This window comes from Panthera tigris, chromosome A2 (assembly GCF_018350195.1).
Source record: "Panthera tigris isolate Pti1 chromosome A2, P.tigris_Pti1_mat1.1, whole genome shotgun sequence".
In the NCBI taxonomy this organism is placed as follows: domain Eukaryota; kingdom Metazoa; phylum Chordata; class Mammalia; order Carnivora; family Felidae; genus Panthera; species Panthera tigris.
Genome location: NC_056661.1, coordinates 26688193 through 26703771, shown reverse-complemented (window position 1 = coordinate 26703771; position 15579 = coordinate 26688193). Strand labels below are relative to the sequence as shown.

Sequence of the window (15579 nt, the reverse complement as noted above, 5' to 3'; positions counted from 1 at the left end):
TGTATGGATTTTTGAACTTCAGTACAGGTTGTTTAATGGTTATAGGTATTTTTAGCTTTCCTATTTTTTTCTTGAGTCAATTTTAAGATTTCCATTCTAGAAAAGTGTCACTTTGTTTTAAATTTAATATAAGAGGGCTATAAAAGTTGTATGAGTTTTTTATAGAGAGAGATATAGAGGAATATATATGTAGTTTTTTCTCTACCATATCTGTACAATGTTAATATTATATTTTTATTTCTAATATGTACTTTTCTTAACCAATTTTTCCAGAAGTCTTCTATTAGTCTCTTCAAAGAATCCGATTTTTGCTTTAGTTGATACTCTAAAGGTTCTATTTTAGTTATTCTCTTAATTTTTACCTTCTTTCTACTTTGTGAATATATTATTTTCCTGATTTCTTGAGTTGAATGTTTAACTTATTAAGCTTAATCTCACTTTTTTAATAAGTAATTTAAGGCTATACATTTAGATCCAAATCAAGTTTTTGTATGTAGTACTTGTTTAACCTTAGCTAGTTTGGAAGTTGTAGGTTCCATTTGTATTCTTTTGGGGATTATAACCTTTACATTTATAAATTTGTAGCCTGTATATTGACCTTAACAATGTTGAAAGTCACTAGCCCATCCCCTTACAAAGCAAGCACCTTAGATACCTTTTACTTCATTTGCACCCCTCCCATCTCATCGTTTCTTCTTGTATCTCTCCATTTGGGGTAATTTCCTCAGATCACTATTCCTTAGCTATAGCTAATATGTTGTTTTCCCAGTCCTTTTTTTTTTTTTTTCAATGAAATAAACTTTTTAAAAGTTTTGGTATTTTTTCAAATCTATTGTTTATGATATCCTATTTTATTGTGGTTTTAAATAATACTTATTTTATAGTGGTTTTCCGATTGCTGTAATAGCTCTAATAGTTTTCTAAAGAAGCTGTTCCTTCTGTTTCTTACATCTGCTGACTCTCCCTCCCTCCTTCCTTACATTGGTAAGTGACTTTGGAAAGTGTGTTTGTCCTCATTGAGGTGTGTTTTACCTCTGGAAAAGCTTTGCATTCTCTTCTGTCTACCTCAAGGCTTTTGGCTTCCAGCTTTTTCACCGAGATAGGACCAGTTTTTAAATGTCTTTCTTAAGCTTGGAATTTCCTTGCCATAAGGGTAGTTTAAACTCAGACTAAATTCACATACATGGCTTTAGTTTGGGGTTTTGATTTCTCATAGTAGACTTTTCCTCAACCCTGGAGCCTGGCTAGAGACCAGCTTTTTTTTTGCCTGAAGCAGTGAAAGAGTGTCTTACCTGTGTCATGGAGGGGGACAGTCATTTCAGGGTCTGGTTTTATGCAGAAATCTCGGGTCTAGTTTCTCATCTTAGGTAAGCCCAAGGCCACATCTACTGTCCCCACATAGGTGTTACAGTCCTGGGACCTCTGCCCATAATTTTATATGCATACACACACATATTAGGATCTGATCCTTGTATTTATTTAGGACAGATCTCCTTTCCTCTCCTCCCCCTGCTCCCCACACACTTTGACATCAACTGATTGCTGGTCAGCTATGGCTTGTATTTCCTCTTCATTTAATACCTCATCAACAACATACTCTTATCATTTAAACTTCATTTTTTTCAAACTTATGTGTTTGTAGCAGGCAGAAAATATTCATTAGCTCAATCCACATTGCTGATAGAATCCTTTACTTTCTAATGAAGGAAGAATAATCATTAACCAAAAATATAGAAACGTAATAATGGCTAATGATTGATAGGCCAACTGAAAGATGAGAGTGAACTAATTGAGGAAAGCTGTTTAGAGGTTCTCTCATTTAATATCTATTGAACATGTACTATATAAGATTGTAGACACACTGTTCTAGATCCTGGAGGTACAAAGATAGAGAATATACAATGTCTTGATACTTTTGGGGAGTCCTAGCAGGCTGATCTTTACATGTGGGTTTTGTTACTCTTCCACAGATAGAGTTTTTGCAGCTGATCAGTACTGTGCTGCTTACCAGCTGTGTGATCTCAGGACTTAAGATGTCTTCATCGGCCAGGCTTCACAGGGGACAATATGGAAGATCTTCAGTAGCTAAAAGCAGCAGGCCATATAAACCTATTCTGCTGATTTCTTATTTTCCCCAAGAGGGCTGCTTAAAGGAGGGTAAAGACATGCTAAGCATTAAAGAATTACTGTAGAATGTGGCTGAGTATTCAAAAAGGAACAAAGACAACCATGAGTGATACCAGTCCATTCTGGTGATGTCAGTGGCAGGGACACTCAGAAAGAAGGGCCTTCCCAGTACTTTTAATCAAGTGGTTCAAAGAGAACATGATCAAGAGAGGCCTTCAGATCAATTGTGTTATTGTTTCTATCAACAGTGAACAGAGGGAATAACACATAACCATCCTAGGTCGTTGGTTGCAGGATCACGGCCTTATGGTGGAAATGATGCACCTCTCCTCTGAATCAAGTCTTACACGAGCACTCCAGGAAGTTAAAGATGATGGGTCCCCATTTTGCATTCCTCTTGCACCGTAATTATGCTTCATGAGTGTATCAAAAGCTTTTTCTTGTCCCTAGTACATTGTCACATGCTCCTGGAAGATGCCCTGTGCTGTGGCTAAAGAATACAGGAGATTTTTCTCTGAACGGGAGCAGCAGGAACATGCTGGAATTGCACTGCAGGCACCTTACCAGCTCCTCGGTCCCTTCAGGCATTCAGCACCTTCTCTTCCTGTTGACTGAGGGAAAGTGTATGGGAATGACTTGAGCCTGCTCATTGACTACCTGGAAAGGAGGAAAAGGCAACTGGAAGGCTTGGAGACACCAAGTCTTTGGCTAGCAAGTGATCATTCCTCATTTCAAGGCACAAATACCCCCTGTCATGGGCAAACTGCCTCCACTTCTTCCAACCCCTGGAAAAGGGATCCTTCTCAGGCCCTCATCCCCCTGCCCCCCTTCCTGCCAAGTCCCCCTCATTAAGGGACAGGCCAGGTGGCACTCTCCACCACCAGTTCTTCAGTCAGTGCTGCACAAGCAGACAGCTCAACCCAGGTCTTTGGTGAACTAAGAAAAGCTCCCTGAGCCAGGAGAACAAGATGGCTGCTGCCCCAATGGCAGCCTCACCCTCCTTCAAGGACCAAGGCCCCTGCTGACCTGCAGCACTGATGTCCAGGCAGTGGATATGAATGTGTTTCCCTTCTGTTCGATACATGGTCCTGTGGAAACGTTTTTCATATTTGGAGTCTCTTTGTGCCAAACTAGAGATTTGTGGAAGGTCATTGTTACAGATATGGGATCTCAAAGTTGTTCGATAATATACATATTAAAATACAATACAAACTTTTAACTTTTTTTTAAAAGATACAGTGTTTTTCTTTAGGGAGTTCATAGTCTATCAAAGAGAATGATATAGTACAAATATAATATAGAATGGTAGGAGAAATGCTTACAGAAGTGTGTGTAATTTCTGTGGAGTCTGCAAGTAATCTCTAGGTCCCCTCTTTGCCTGTTAGAGTTAGATACTTGATAGAGTGGATGATGTTTCCAAAAGTTGCTGTAGAACAAGTGAAAGGCCCCAAAGCAGACACATGTACAGGGGATCCCACTGGTATTTTGGTTTGGCTAGAGAAATAGGAGTGAGTGAAGAATGATGGCAGATGAAGGCAGAGAAGTAGGCACAGGTTTTCAGATTTTATTCTGTAGCAAGCGGTTCATTGTGTATGTAAATTAGGAAGATAACACTGGTGGTTGTCTTTCTACAGATGTGTTAAGATGCTGAGAGGAAAACTAGAAGGTGTGAGCCAAATTAAGAGGCTGTCGCAGTGAGGCCAGTGATGATGGATTTCCGAAAGCACGAGGAGAGGTGAAGAGGAAGGAGCAGTGGATTTCAGAAATGGAGACTCAGAGAAGATTTCAGAGTTAGTATAAACTGAGAACAGGAACAGTGTTAAGTACACCAAAATTTATTGAACGTTAACATATGGCAGGCATTTTACCAAATCCCTGTAGCTCACACAACATCATAAGACAAATGATAATTTATAGATGAGAACACAGTCTCAGAGAAGCTCATGAATAGCCCAGCATTGCACCTGTGGGGCTGTAACCCAGGGCTGCCTGGCTCCCAAGCTTGATTCTTCCCACTCCTTTTATTGCCTCTCGGTAGGGTTTTTTTTTATTATTATTATTCTAATCATTTTTTCCATAGAAGTCTGCCTCATATTGTAGTTTTATAAAGTGAAAGGATGAGCAATTCAAGAGTCTCTAAATAACTATAATTTGAAGCTTCAAATTACTTCTCAACTGTAAGCTAATTAAATCTTGCAAGGCTGGCCCCTCTAAAGTTGAAAACGATTTGGCATCTCTTTCCATGTCATTAGGCTACATCTATCTTCACAGTGTGACGATTCCGCACCCTGCATTTTCTGTTGGTCTACATGTGGTTTGAGGGCGGTGGGGCAAAGGGTGATAATTATTCCCATCCCCTCTGGTGAAATTTATCAGAAACTAATTCAGAAGCTGTGCTCTCATCACTAAGCTAGTTCACAGTTCAAAAACCAGTGATCGCTCAGGGATGTCTGACAAATACGGTGTCACCATAAATTGAAGAAATAGGAAGCCAGTAGCAATTATTGATGGTTGAGTGCAGGAGAAGTTCTTTTGGGCTTTTCACGTAAGTGAGTAGAAAAGATCTGATTTTAATAAACAAGATGGAATCCTGTCACCAGCTTTTCCTGCCAACTGGATTCTTCCTTTCCTGCCAACCAAATTCGTAACCATCCTTTCCTTTTCTTTAAACAGTAATCATGGGGACTAAAGGAACACTGAGAGGCATGAAGCTCAAAAATAGCCCGAGCCCACCCCTCCTATCATGCCTTACACAGGGGTTAAATGGGATTTCTGGACCAAAGGTGAGGGGGTTGTACGTTGTAGTGGTTTAGAGGACAGATGCTAGAACCAGACTGCCTAGAGTTGAAACCTGGTTCGCACACTCACTAGCCACGTGATCTTAGGCAAGTTGCTTACTGTCCCTGTGTCTCAGTTTCTTCATCTATAGAGTGGAAAGAATAAGACACACCCCATGGGTTTGTTTGAAGATTACAATGTAATGTAAAGAACTCAGAACAGCAGCTGGCACAGAGTAAGCCCTGTATAAGTGTTTATTATTATTACTATCATTCTTGACATTTATAAGCAATAACTTCTATTTTAGTGTGTTGTGGTGATTGTTATTAGGCTTAGACAATAAAATATTTGATTTCTTATTTCCAGTAAGCAAATTTTTGAGTAGAATAAGAATAGACAGTCTCTTTTATGTTTATCCATTATGACGTTTTGCTCTGATTTTGTTGTGTAAATCTTTCAAATAGAAAAGATTTAAAACTGAACCGTAAGTTCTAAAACTGGTAACTAAAATTGAATGTGGTTTTTGTGCTTTTAAAAAATAGATTCTTTATTAAATTGGAAACAATTTAGTGCACCCACATTCCTTCTGCTTTAAGTAACCTATAGAAAATTAAAATGACTACCAAGGTGGAATTAACCATATTTGTGATTGGCAAAGGAAAGTCACAAACAGCTTTCATGCAGCACGTGTAGCTATTTTAATGGATGTTCCAGACTGGTCCATAAACCCACCCGGTTGCTGCACTGTTCCACAGATGGCCACTTAAACAATTTAATATCACTAAAATGGTTCTGGTAAAGAATTCTTTAAAACACACTGCAATGATTTGTCATTTTGAGCTGTCTGAAATACCATCATTGCCCTAATGGCCCATGGTCAGAACATTTTTCTCCAAATGTGTTTTTTCCCTCCTACTGACTCTCCTTCTTCTGTTCAAACCCTCTTCTTTCATCTGTGTGTTCTTAATAACCACTAATCAGGCTTAAGTTTCATTCATAGTGTCTAGCCTCCACTAGATTTCCTTGCCTTGCTCCCTAAGACCTTGATTTGAGAAGCATCCTGTCTTCAAATCTTACCCTTTGTGAGTCCACTTCAGAAACTTTTAGGTAACCTTTTCTTCAAGTTCTGAGGGCTACTTGATTGTAGGAGGAGGGCAGCTTGACAGAAGGATTCACAGTGCAAAGACTCAGTGGTGAGCAGCCTATGGGACGTGTACAGTGAGGAGGTGCTCCTACAAGGTACAGCATGTTGCACAGTGAGCCGTGCCCTCAGCTGTGGCAGTGGGAACGTGGGTAGATGTATCACAGAGGCACCACAGCTCCTCGCTGGTGTCCCCGGCAGACCATGCTAATCGATCATGGCAACCTTGCAATCCTTCTTAACAGAGCACTCCAGTCACTACCAGTCATTTGATGTTGGCACGTAAGATGAAACCTATTTGCCATCCGGGATATGATTTCTGCAAAAGACATAAAGTTTTCTTCAAATGGATTTTTCTTATATTGATTCTCCATAAAAAAAAAAAAAAAAAAAAAAAAAAAACCCTGAGGACGAAACATTAAATCTCAACTTTGTGAAGGCATTTCTTTAGCGGGGGAAATATAATATGGTTCGGAACATCAGACATCTCAAGCAAGCCTTTGGCAAGTGCTAGATTCAGTCAGTTCATAGCCGAATTTTTTGACACGTGCATAAGTGCTGACATTCAGTGCTGGTGCTTCAGGTGAGATCAATGTACTGTAGATACCAGACTGAGTTGACATTCTCTTATAGACATTCAGAACCCAGATTGTATTCTTGTCATACCAAGAGCCATCCTCTTTTTGTACAAAGGTGGATGATCAAGAGTGGCTCATTTCTCAGGAGCTTTGATTTTGCTCAAACGCTTGGAGAAATGCTTTGTTATAACCTTAAAGATCTGGAATATGAGCAAAACTTAGTCAATTCACAGTTAACACATAAAGCACAGATATGCCTTATTTAGACTATGCTAAGCATTTTCCATACATTATCACATCTGATCCCCATAGCAATTCTACAAGGTAGATAGAGCCTACTTTTGTTCCTAAGATGTCCTAAGATGTCCTAAGATGAGGACATTGAGAAGAGAGAGCCCTAATTTGCCCAAAGCGCTATAGCTAATAAATGGAAGAACCACGATTTGTGTTCAGATAGTCCGAAAAGCCTGTTCTCTTCTCCCACACTGCCTTCACTTGAATTGCAAGTTTTATAATTCTCCTTATTTGAAGGTTCATACCATCCAGTCCTGCCTCTGGCTCCAAAGAAGCAAGCCCTTTGGGACCTCATTGGGTAGTAACTTCTAAAGCTTGAGCCCTGGCATAAGGCATCTGACAAATCATAGCCTCACCACCATGAGCAGAATAATAAAGAACCCCGGTTAAGGTTAGGCTTAAATAATATAGCAAGAATGCATTAGGACCTAGGAATAGAGTGGATATTTCAGAAGGTAGCCAAAAAGAGGTAGGGATTGACAAGAATTGAAAGCCCAAGGAGTGCTTTTCCAGTGAAGTCAGCCATGTTTCTCAAAATGTGGTCATGGGAACCCCTGCATTAGAAGTGCCAGGAAGTCCCAAGTTCAGAAATATCTCCCCCATGTTGCCTTGTTTCAGTTAACGATTTTTCTTAACATTCTGTCAGCTGGGGAGCTGTCAACTATGAGGCAGTTAGATTGCTTTTAGTTGAGATTTGCAACCTGACAAATCAGGAATAGGGAAAAAAGCCTTTGGCTTCTGAAGCTCAGAAAGAAGATGGGAGTGTGAAGGTCAGGGTTGGGACAATATTAGAATGCGAAAGAGTGGGGGAGTCAGAGATGGTATGAGGATCGTGAAAACCTGAAGGGTAGGAAGGTGGCCGTAGGGGTCCTTGTGAATCTGCCTTGTGTCCCTCTGTTTTCTGTGTTCTGCTGGTCTCTCCCTACTCTAGGCCAGAACGAAGGGCCTTGCAGGCCTTGGTGCTCTCTCACCAGTTTCCAGACCCTCTCCTCTTGGGCTGCAGTAACTCCAGGAAGGACATCCTCCAGTAACATCCACGGCCATGCCTTTACCACCCCAAATATCTGACAGAAAAGCTATAAAACTTTTACGAGGGAATAATCAATGTCCAGATTTTTTTACATCCCCACAGTCTTGCCATATGGTCACTGTTTGTGACACACGGAATCCCCACAGGGCCAGTATCCCAGCCCCAAGCACGATGTAGGTTCCTGGCCACAGTCAGGACTTACGCTAGTGCTTGCCAAGATGGCTGCTGTCATCTTTTAGAAGTTACTCCATACTTCCTGATTACTGTTGCTTATGAAAAACATTTGCTTCAACTATTTCACCTCTTTTAATTCTGATTGTAGGTCTTCATACATGCAACATGAGCATTTCTAGCTGAGAAAGACTAATTCAGGTATTTTGGTCCAATTTAAGTACCAGCAGGGGTTGGGCATAGCAACAGATGGCATAAAAAGGGCTAGCCTCCTGTTTTCACAAGAACCTTGCAAGTGAGGTATTATTAGCCCCATTTTACAGATGAAGAAATGAATGCTCTGACAATTACTTGTTCAAGTTTCACAGATAGTGACCAGGATTTAAAGCTAACCTGGCCTGCTCCCATGGCCTGTGCTCACTCCAGTTGCCCTTTGGAGATGCCAGGTGATGACAGTAATGGCCCTTATAACACACACAGCTCTCCTCTGCCAGTGCTGCTGCTCTCCCTCCTTCGGGAAGGGTGACGGTGTCGTTAGGCCTGCAAGCAGTGACCCATGTGTCGGCAGCATTCTTTCACAACTACTTTTACCTTCCAGTTTTCCTTGATCCTCCTCCCTTTCCTTGTGTGTTTTGACTTCCCCATTCGCCTCCTTCCAGAATCAGGTGTTTCCTGGCTTTCCTTCCCCTGCCAACACTCATAACCACTTTTCATCTGTTAACTGCTTAGATGTTGAGGTGCACCTTGTTGAATGAATCCTAAGTGGAGAGTGCCAATTATAAATACAGTTGCCTTGGGGCACCTGGGTGGCTCAGGTTAAGCATCCGACTTCGGCTCAGGTCATGATCTCACAGTTCATGGCTTTGAGCCCTGCATTGGGCTCTGTGCTGACACCTCAGAGCCTGGAGCCTGCTTCAGAGTCTGTGTCTCCTGATCTCTGCCCCTCCCCTGCTCATGCTCTGTCTCTCAAAAATAAAAAATAAATGTTAAAAAATTTAAAAATAATAATAAAAAATAAATGCAGTTGTCTTTAAAAATAATGTGGTGTATTAGTGAAACCAAAGGTTGCTTTTTATAGACTTTCTGCAAAATCAAATAGGCCCTTGTCATTTGTAGGTTAAAATGCTTTGAAATTTAGAATCAGCTCATGCTCCTCTTTCAGAGGAGGTGAGAGAAGCACGTAGATGTTTAAACATATGATCATGTGGAAGAGTTGTCACCACTGTGGATTATGCTTTGCACCTGCCATCTTCTTATATCTAAAAAATGTTAGCTACAGCCAAGTGTTGCCACATTCAAATCTACTCCCTGTTCTTTTGTTACCTTATTTCAATTAAAATGAAAAAGGTGTTGAAATGACTAATACTCTAGGACCAAGAGCATCACAGACCAAAACAGGTAATTTTATGCTATTGCTATAGAAACAGCAGTAAAAGAAATGAGCATAAACCTTGCCTTTAAATGATTCAGTTATTCTTTTAGACCCTTGGTGCCATAATAGACACTCTCCTTTTAAGTAAACAAGGAATGGAACATCTATTAATGTAGATTTTTACTTTGCATTAAGATTTTTTTTAAAAGCTAAAACCATGCCTTACAGAAAAATAAAGATTAAGTGGGTTTTCCCAAATGCAACCTCAGTTTAGAATTCATGCAGATGTTTCTGTAAGTCCATTGTCTCTAGACACAGCCTTATGATTTTGTTATCTAATTTGGCCAACATTAATACAGCTAATATTTACTGAGCACCTACTGTATGGCAGGCATCTGCTAGTCACATTGCCGCTGCCCTCATATTCTGAAGGAGAAGGCAGAGAAAAGCAAGTACATAACTACAAATCTGGTAAGTACTCTGAAGGAAACAGGCAAAGGATTACCCAAGGTGGTACCTGTTCTTAGGTAGGGCAATAAGGATATTTAAATTAAGACTTGAAGGAGGATGAAAAACCAGCTCTGGAAGGAAAAAGCCACAGAAAGAAAAGCCCCGTGCAAATTCCTGTCACAAGAGTATACCAGGTGTGATGCTGTACAGTGGCACAAATGAGGTTGGCATGCATGCTGCTTTATCTCCTTCCACCCCTCCAGATCCACGGACTGTCTTCTCTCATGTGCTCTGTATCCAGGGCAGCACATGCCTTCTGTTCCCCCACATCACATTGTATTAATCACCCGACTCCCTCAATCTCAGGCCTTTTCAGTCAGTGGGAAGTATCATCAGGAGATCAGAAGACAGGAAGAGAGAAGTCAGGGTACTTCTTCCCTCTCCTTCTGCAGGACCCCTCCTACGAAGATCCAGTTGCTCTGTCTCCAGTCCTCCTCTTGCCCTTATACACCTAGGAATGGTTATGGCTGCCCTCTGTTGTTACCTTTCAGTGTCTAACCATCCCTCATTCCCTCAACCCTGCCCATACCTCTGTGAGGAGATATTTCATGGCATTCATTTAACCCATGTAGAGTGATTTTTTTTTTCCTTTGAGGTTCCTGATTATAGAGAATGAGACCTGGTAAGTGAGGCAGGATAATTTATAGACCTTGTGAGCTAGGAACGTAGATTTTGTTCTCAGAGCAGCGTGAAGTTACTGACATAAGACAGGCTAATAGATCCCCATGTAAGATGGTCACTCTGGATGCACTTGAGAGTCTTGACTAGGGAAAGGAGGATAAAAATGGAAGCAGGGAGACCAGCTGGAAGGCTGTGCAGGCAAGACATATAGTGCTTGGACCAGAGTGACAGTATAAGAGTTAGAGAAATGAGTAGATTCAACATAGAACTGATAGACTTGAAGAGAGGAAATCCCTTAGGTTTCTGATTTGAGCCCTGCTGGGAGTAGTGAGGATGGGAATTGGGGTCTTTTTTTAAAGTTATTTAAATTCCAGTTAACATACAGTGTTATTAGTTTCAGATGTACAATATAGTGATTCACTTCCATACATCGCCCTGTGCTCATCACAAGTGTACTCCTTAATTCCCATCACCTATCTCACCCATCCCCCACCCATCTCCCCTCTGGTAACCATCAGTTTGTTCTCTATAGTTAAGAGTCTTTTTGTTGGTTTTCCTCTTGATGGGTTTCATTTGCAATGTCTGTGGAATATCCAGGAAAGGTTTGAAGTAAGCAGTTTGGAGTTCAAGGAATGAATCAGGGCTAGGGATGTAGATTGAATTGTCAACATACAGAAAACATTTAAAATCAGAGGGGGGAGTGGAAAATAGTCCCCAAGGAAAAGAATGTTTGAGAGAGAAAGAGAGAGAAGAGAACCCAGAAGCTCCCAGATATAAGTCTATAGGAACTATTTGAATGCACATTTTAATTCCTCCCAGAATATTGAATAATACATAAATCTAGCTTTAGGGAAAAGAAAAAGGGAATAGTGAATGCTTCAGAAATAAAATGTGAAAATGACAGGTATTATCTTCTCCCCATAAAATTATCTTGATATCTAATTGGATATATTTTTTAAACGAGCAGTAGTTTTGTGCCTTCTGGGAACACTTCCTTGCTTTGAAAATTGGTACAGATATAGCTCATGTGACCACATTAGCCTTCTGCTGGAAACTTGTGAATTGACTATGGAATTGAACAAGTTAATTTGCTTCTCATCTCAAGCTCTTATTTCTAACCAACAGGATTCAGGTGATGAATTCTATGTGTTGTCTAACTTAATTGGGAAATGTGTTTACATTGATAAGCTTCCAGCCTAATTCAAATGAAGGAAAGCTTTCTAATTTTACCTTTCATTTACTAAAATATTTTAAGATAAAAGAATGTATAAAAATGGCACCAATGTGTTGCCACTAATGCAATCCATCATAACCAAATCTATTTGCTTTTTACTTCAAAACAATTATTAGGCTCTACAGTGAGACATTTCTTGGTGTTTTTCTTTAGTTCCTCTACAAATGATCATCCTCTGACTCCAGGGACCTATAGATTTTATTATATGGCCTTCCAGCTTGTATATTATAGCACTGAACTGTCATCCATAGCATCCATTAGAATGTTATTGACAAAATGTCCACTCGTATTGAACTAAGCACTCGATAAACCACTATAAGTAAATTGTTGTGCTCTTACCTCGAAGGATGGTCTATTGATTCCCCACATGAGTATGGGCCTAGCAGCAAAACCCTAGCTACAATTCCCTTGTGGTACCTGTGAAATGTTGCATATCTTTTTTGAGGTCCCGAGAAGTAAAGAGTTTTTTTAAACCTTCTTTTTTATATATCGTTGTCTGCGTAGATTATTTATTTTATTTCAGATAGTAAACTACTAATCATTGCTTTGTCCATATGGGCTAAAGCTCTTCCATTTAGAAATTATATAATAAAAGCAATCCATACCTAAATTAAGAATCTTTGAAATCATTCTCTAAAGGTAACTGTTTTTGTGAGTGCCTGCAGAGATGAACTCTGTGTGTGTGTGGTATTATAATTCTTTTTTCCACAAAGAGAATCTACCATTTATACTTTATAGAAATTGGTTTGGTATGGTGACAGTGGGCCTACCTACTTTTATTTATCTTGGGAATCTTTCCATGTTACTACATATTAATCTGTCTCATTCTTTTTAGTAGCTGCTATATGTATTATTGCCTGGGTATAGCATAACATACTTATCTAAAATTTCTCTATTTGTTTTTCTCTCCATGTTGTAATGAACGTCCATATAAGTGTATCTTTACGTACTTGTAAAATCTTCTCCATTTAAGACACGTGAGATTTTCATGTGAGTAAAAGAATGTATACATTACCTAAAGGTTCATAATCTTCTACAGCTATAGTGATACAATCAGGAAAGCAGAGATGAAGAGGGAGGGAAAATCTGGAGGTGTTCAAGGACATTTAACAGATTCCCCCCGCCCTTGTTGGATTCTGCCAAATTTTCACTGAGGGCAAAAGTTTTAAAAAGTTTTTTCAAGACTCTAAATATTCAGAAACCCCTAATAATCAGAGTTTATGTAGTATTTTATATTGATAATTGAGCATCCTGATTTACAATTTGTGAAAAACGTACTTTTAGTGCCAAATATCTTCTTTATGGTGGTCTTCAAAACGTGATCATTTATAATGATAGTATTCAGTGCAACACAATAGTCAGTTATGGAACAAGCAGTCCCCTAACCCTATGTATAAACAAAAGGTTGCAGTGCATTGGTGTTGTATTTCCTAAAATAAACGTGAGTTCATTGACAATTTATGACAAAGTGTGTTTTTCGAGTGGGGGTGCTGGGAGGTAGGGTTAGGAGAGTGAGTGGTATGAGAGTTCCATGGTTTGACATCTCACTTTTATGTTAGAGAATTCTAGCATCCAGGCTGTAGCTTTTCTAAGGAAGTGAATGTTGCTTGAAAACAGATGATCTTGAAGAAAAGGAAAGAGAAAACCCAATAAATTAGAGCTGACAAATCAATTAGAAACATACATCTGGAGGAGTAATATCCTATATTTACAAAGTGCTTCACAGTTTCTTTTTTATAATTTTGTATTTTATTGTATTTATTTATTAATATAGCCAAAAAAGACAAGAGAGTAGGACATTAAAAGGAACTATTTTTTTACATTGATTTTCTGGGGATAGTACAGAAAGGGTTTGACTATCACTCATATGCCCAAGAAATATATCATAAAATATTAATAAAGCAAACATCTGTGCACACCACCTATCCCAACAAATAGAATAGTATCTAGCACTTGATGGCTGTGTAAACAAATTTCCCTTTTTTCTCACAGGTAGCAGTGTTCTCATTTTCATGTTTATAATTTTTTTAATTTTAATTGTATTTATTTATTTATTTGTTCTTTATTTTTCAGCATGATGAATAGACAGATGTTATTATCCCCAATTTATATTTTAGCATATGTGCTGCTGAAGCGAGCACTATCCCCAATTTATAGATGAAGGAATTGAAACTCCCAAGAGGTTGACTCTAGTTCCTGAAACCCTTTGTCTTTAATAATAAAGATGTAAATATTACTGTGTTAGTTTCCTAGGGCTGCCATAATAAATCACCACAAACTAGGTGGCTTGAAACAACAGTATTATCTCACAGTTCTGGAAGCTAAAAGTCCCAGATCAAGGTGTCAGCAGGGTTAGTTCCTTCTGAAACACTTAATGAGAATCTACCATGCCCCTCTCTGCCAGCTTTTCTGGCAGTTGCCAGCAATCTTTGGCATTTCTTGGCTTATAGATGCATCACTCAAGTTTCTGGCTCTGTAGTCACATGGTACCCTCTGTGTGTGTATGTCTGAATTTCCATCTTCTTATAAGGACACCAATCATTGGATTACAGCCCACTTTAACCCAGCATGACTTTATCTTAATTCAATTATTTCTGCAAAGACCCCATTTTCCAAATTAGGTCACATTCATAGGTACCAGGGATTTAAGACTTGGACATATTTTTCCGGGGAACACAGTTGAACCTACAGCAATGACTGTGGGTCATCGAATGAATGTTTTCCAAAAGCACAAGGGCATCACCAACAAAGGTGATGCTTACTCTTTTCTGTATCTTTCTGCTATATTTCCCATTATCCAAAGTCCCATCACCAATAAGTGATTGAACTCATAACAGCTTTTTTTTTTAGTGGAGATGTAATCCACATACCATAAAATTCTCCCCTTAAAATGTATGATTTAGTGGTTTTTAGTATATTTCATAGAGTTGTACACCCATCACCACTGCGTAATTTTAGAATGCTTCATCACCCACAAAGTACCTGCATCCATGAGTAGTTACTCCCCGCCTCCTGCTACTCCCAGCCCTTTCTTTCCATCTAGAGATTTGCTTATTTTGAACATTTCATATAAGTGGAACCATACAGTATGTAGTCTTTTGTGTTTAGCTTCTTTCACTTACCATAATGTTTCCAGCATTTGATGAACTGATCATAAAATTTATATGGAAATTCAAAGATTCGTAATAGAACAGTTTTGCAAAAGAAGAACAAAGGTGGAGGACTTATCTTTACTACTTTCAAAATTTAGTATAAAGCTACAGTAATGAAGGCAGTGTGGTACTGGCATGAAGAAGATAGATAAATGAAGTAGCATACAGAAATAAAACCTTACATTTATGATAAGTTGATTTTTTTTACAAAGTTGCTAAAGCAATTCAGTAGGTAAAAAAATAGTCTTTTCAGCAAATGATGCTGGGCCATTTGGATATCCATATGCAAAAAAATTAGAACCTTACCTCACACCATATACAGAAATTAGCTCAAAATGGGTTGTAGACCTAAATATAAGAGTTAAAAATATAAAACTTCTGAAAGAAAACAGTAGGAAATCTTCATGACCCTGGGTTAGGCAAAGCATTTGTAGATATGTCAACAAAACAAAAATAAAAAATAATAAATTGGACTTTATAAAAAAATATAAGTTTTGCATTTAAAGACACCTTTAAGTAAATGAAGACAGCCTCAGAATGGTGAAAATATTTGCAAATCATATATATGATA

At 38.9% G+C, this 15579-nt stretch overlaps 1 protein-coding gene across 13 annotated transcripts in view; it reads left to right on the top strand.

Moving 5' to 3' along the window:
- Nucleotides 1–15579, top strand: part of CFAP20DC (CFAP20 domain containing) — a 237477-nt gene that overhangs the window by 53566 nt on the left and 168332 nt on the right. The window contains exons 4-6 of one of the 13 annotated variants that reach the window (XM_042979301.1): nt 1971–2157; nt 3762–3917; nt 4801–4910. The exons of the other annotated variants lie outside the window; for them this stretch is intronic. Of the exons in view, the coding sequence (XP_042835235.1) occupies nt 4891–4910 (20 nt within the window). The 5' untranslated portion in view covers nt 1971–2157; nt 3762–3917; nt 4801–4890. The remainder of the gene's footprint in view (nt 1–1970; nt 2158–3761; nt 3918–4800; nt 4911–15579) is intronic. 13 annotated transcript variants of the gene reach the window in all.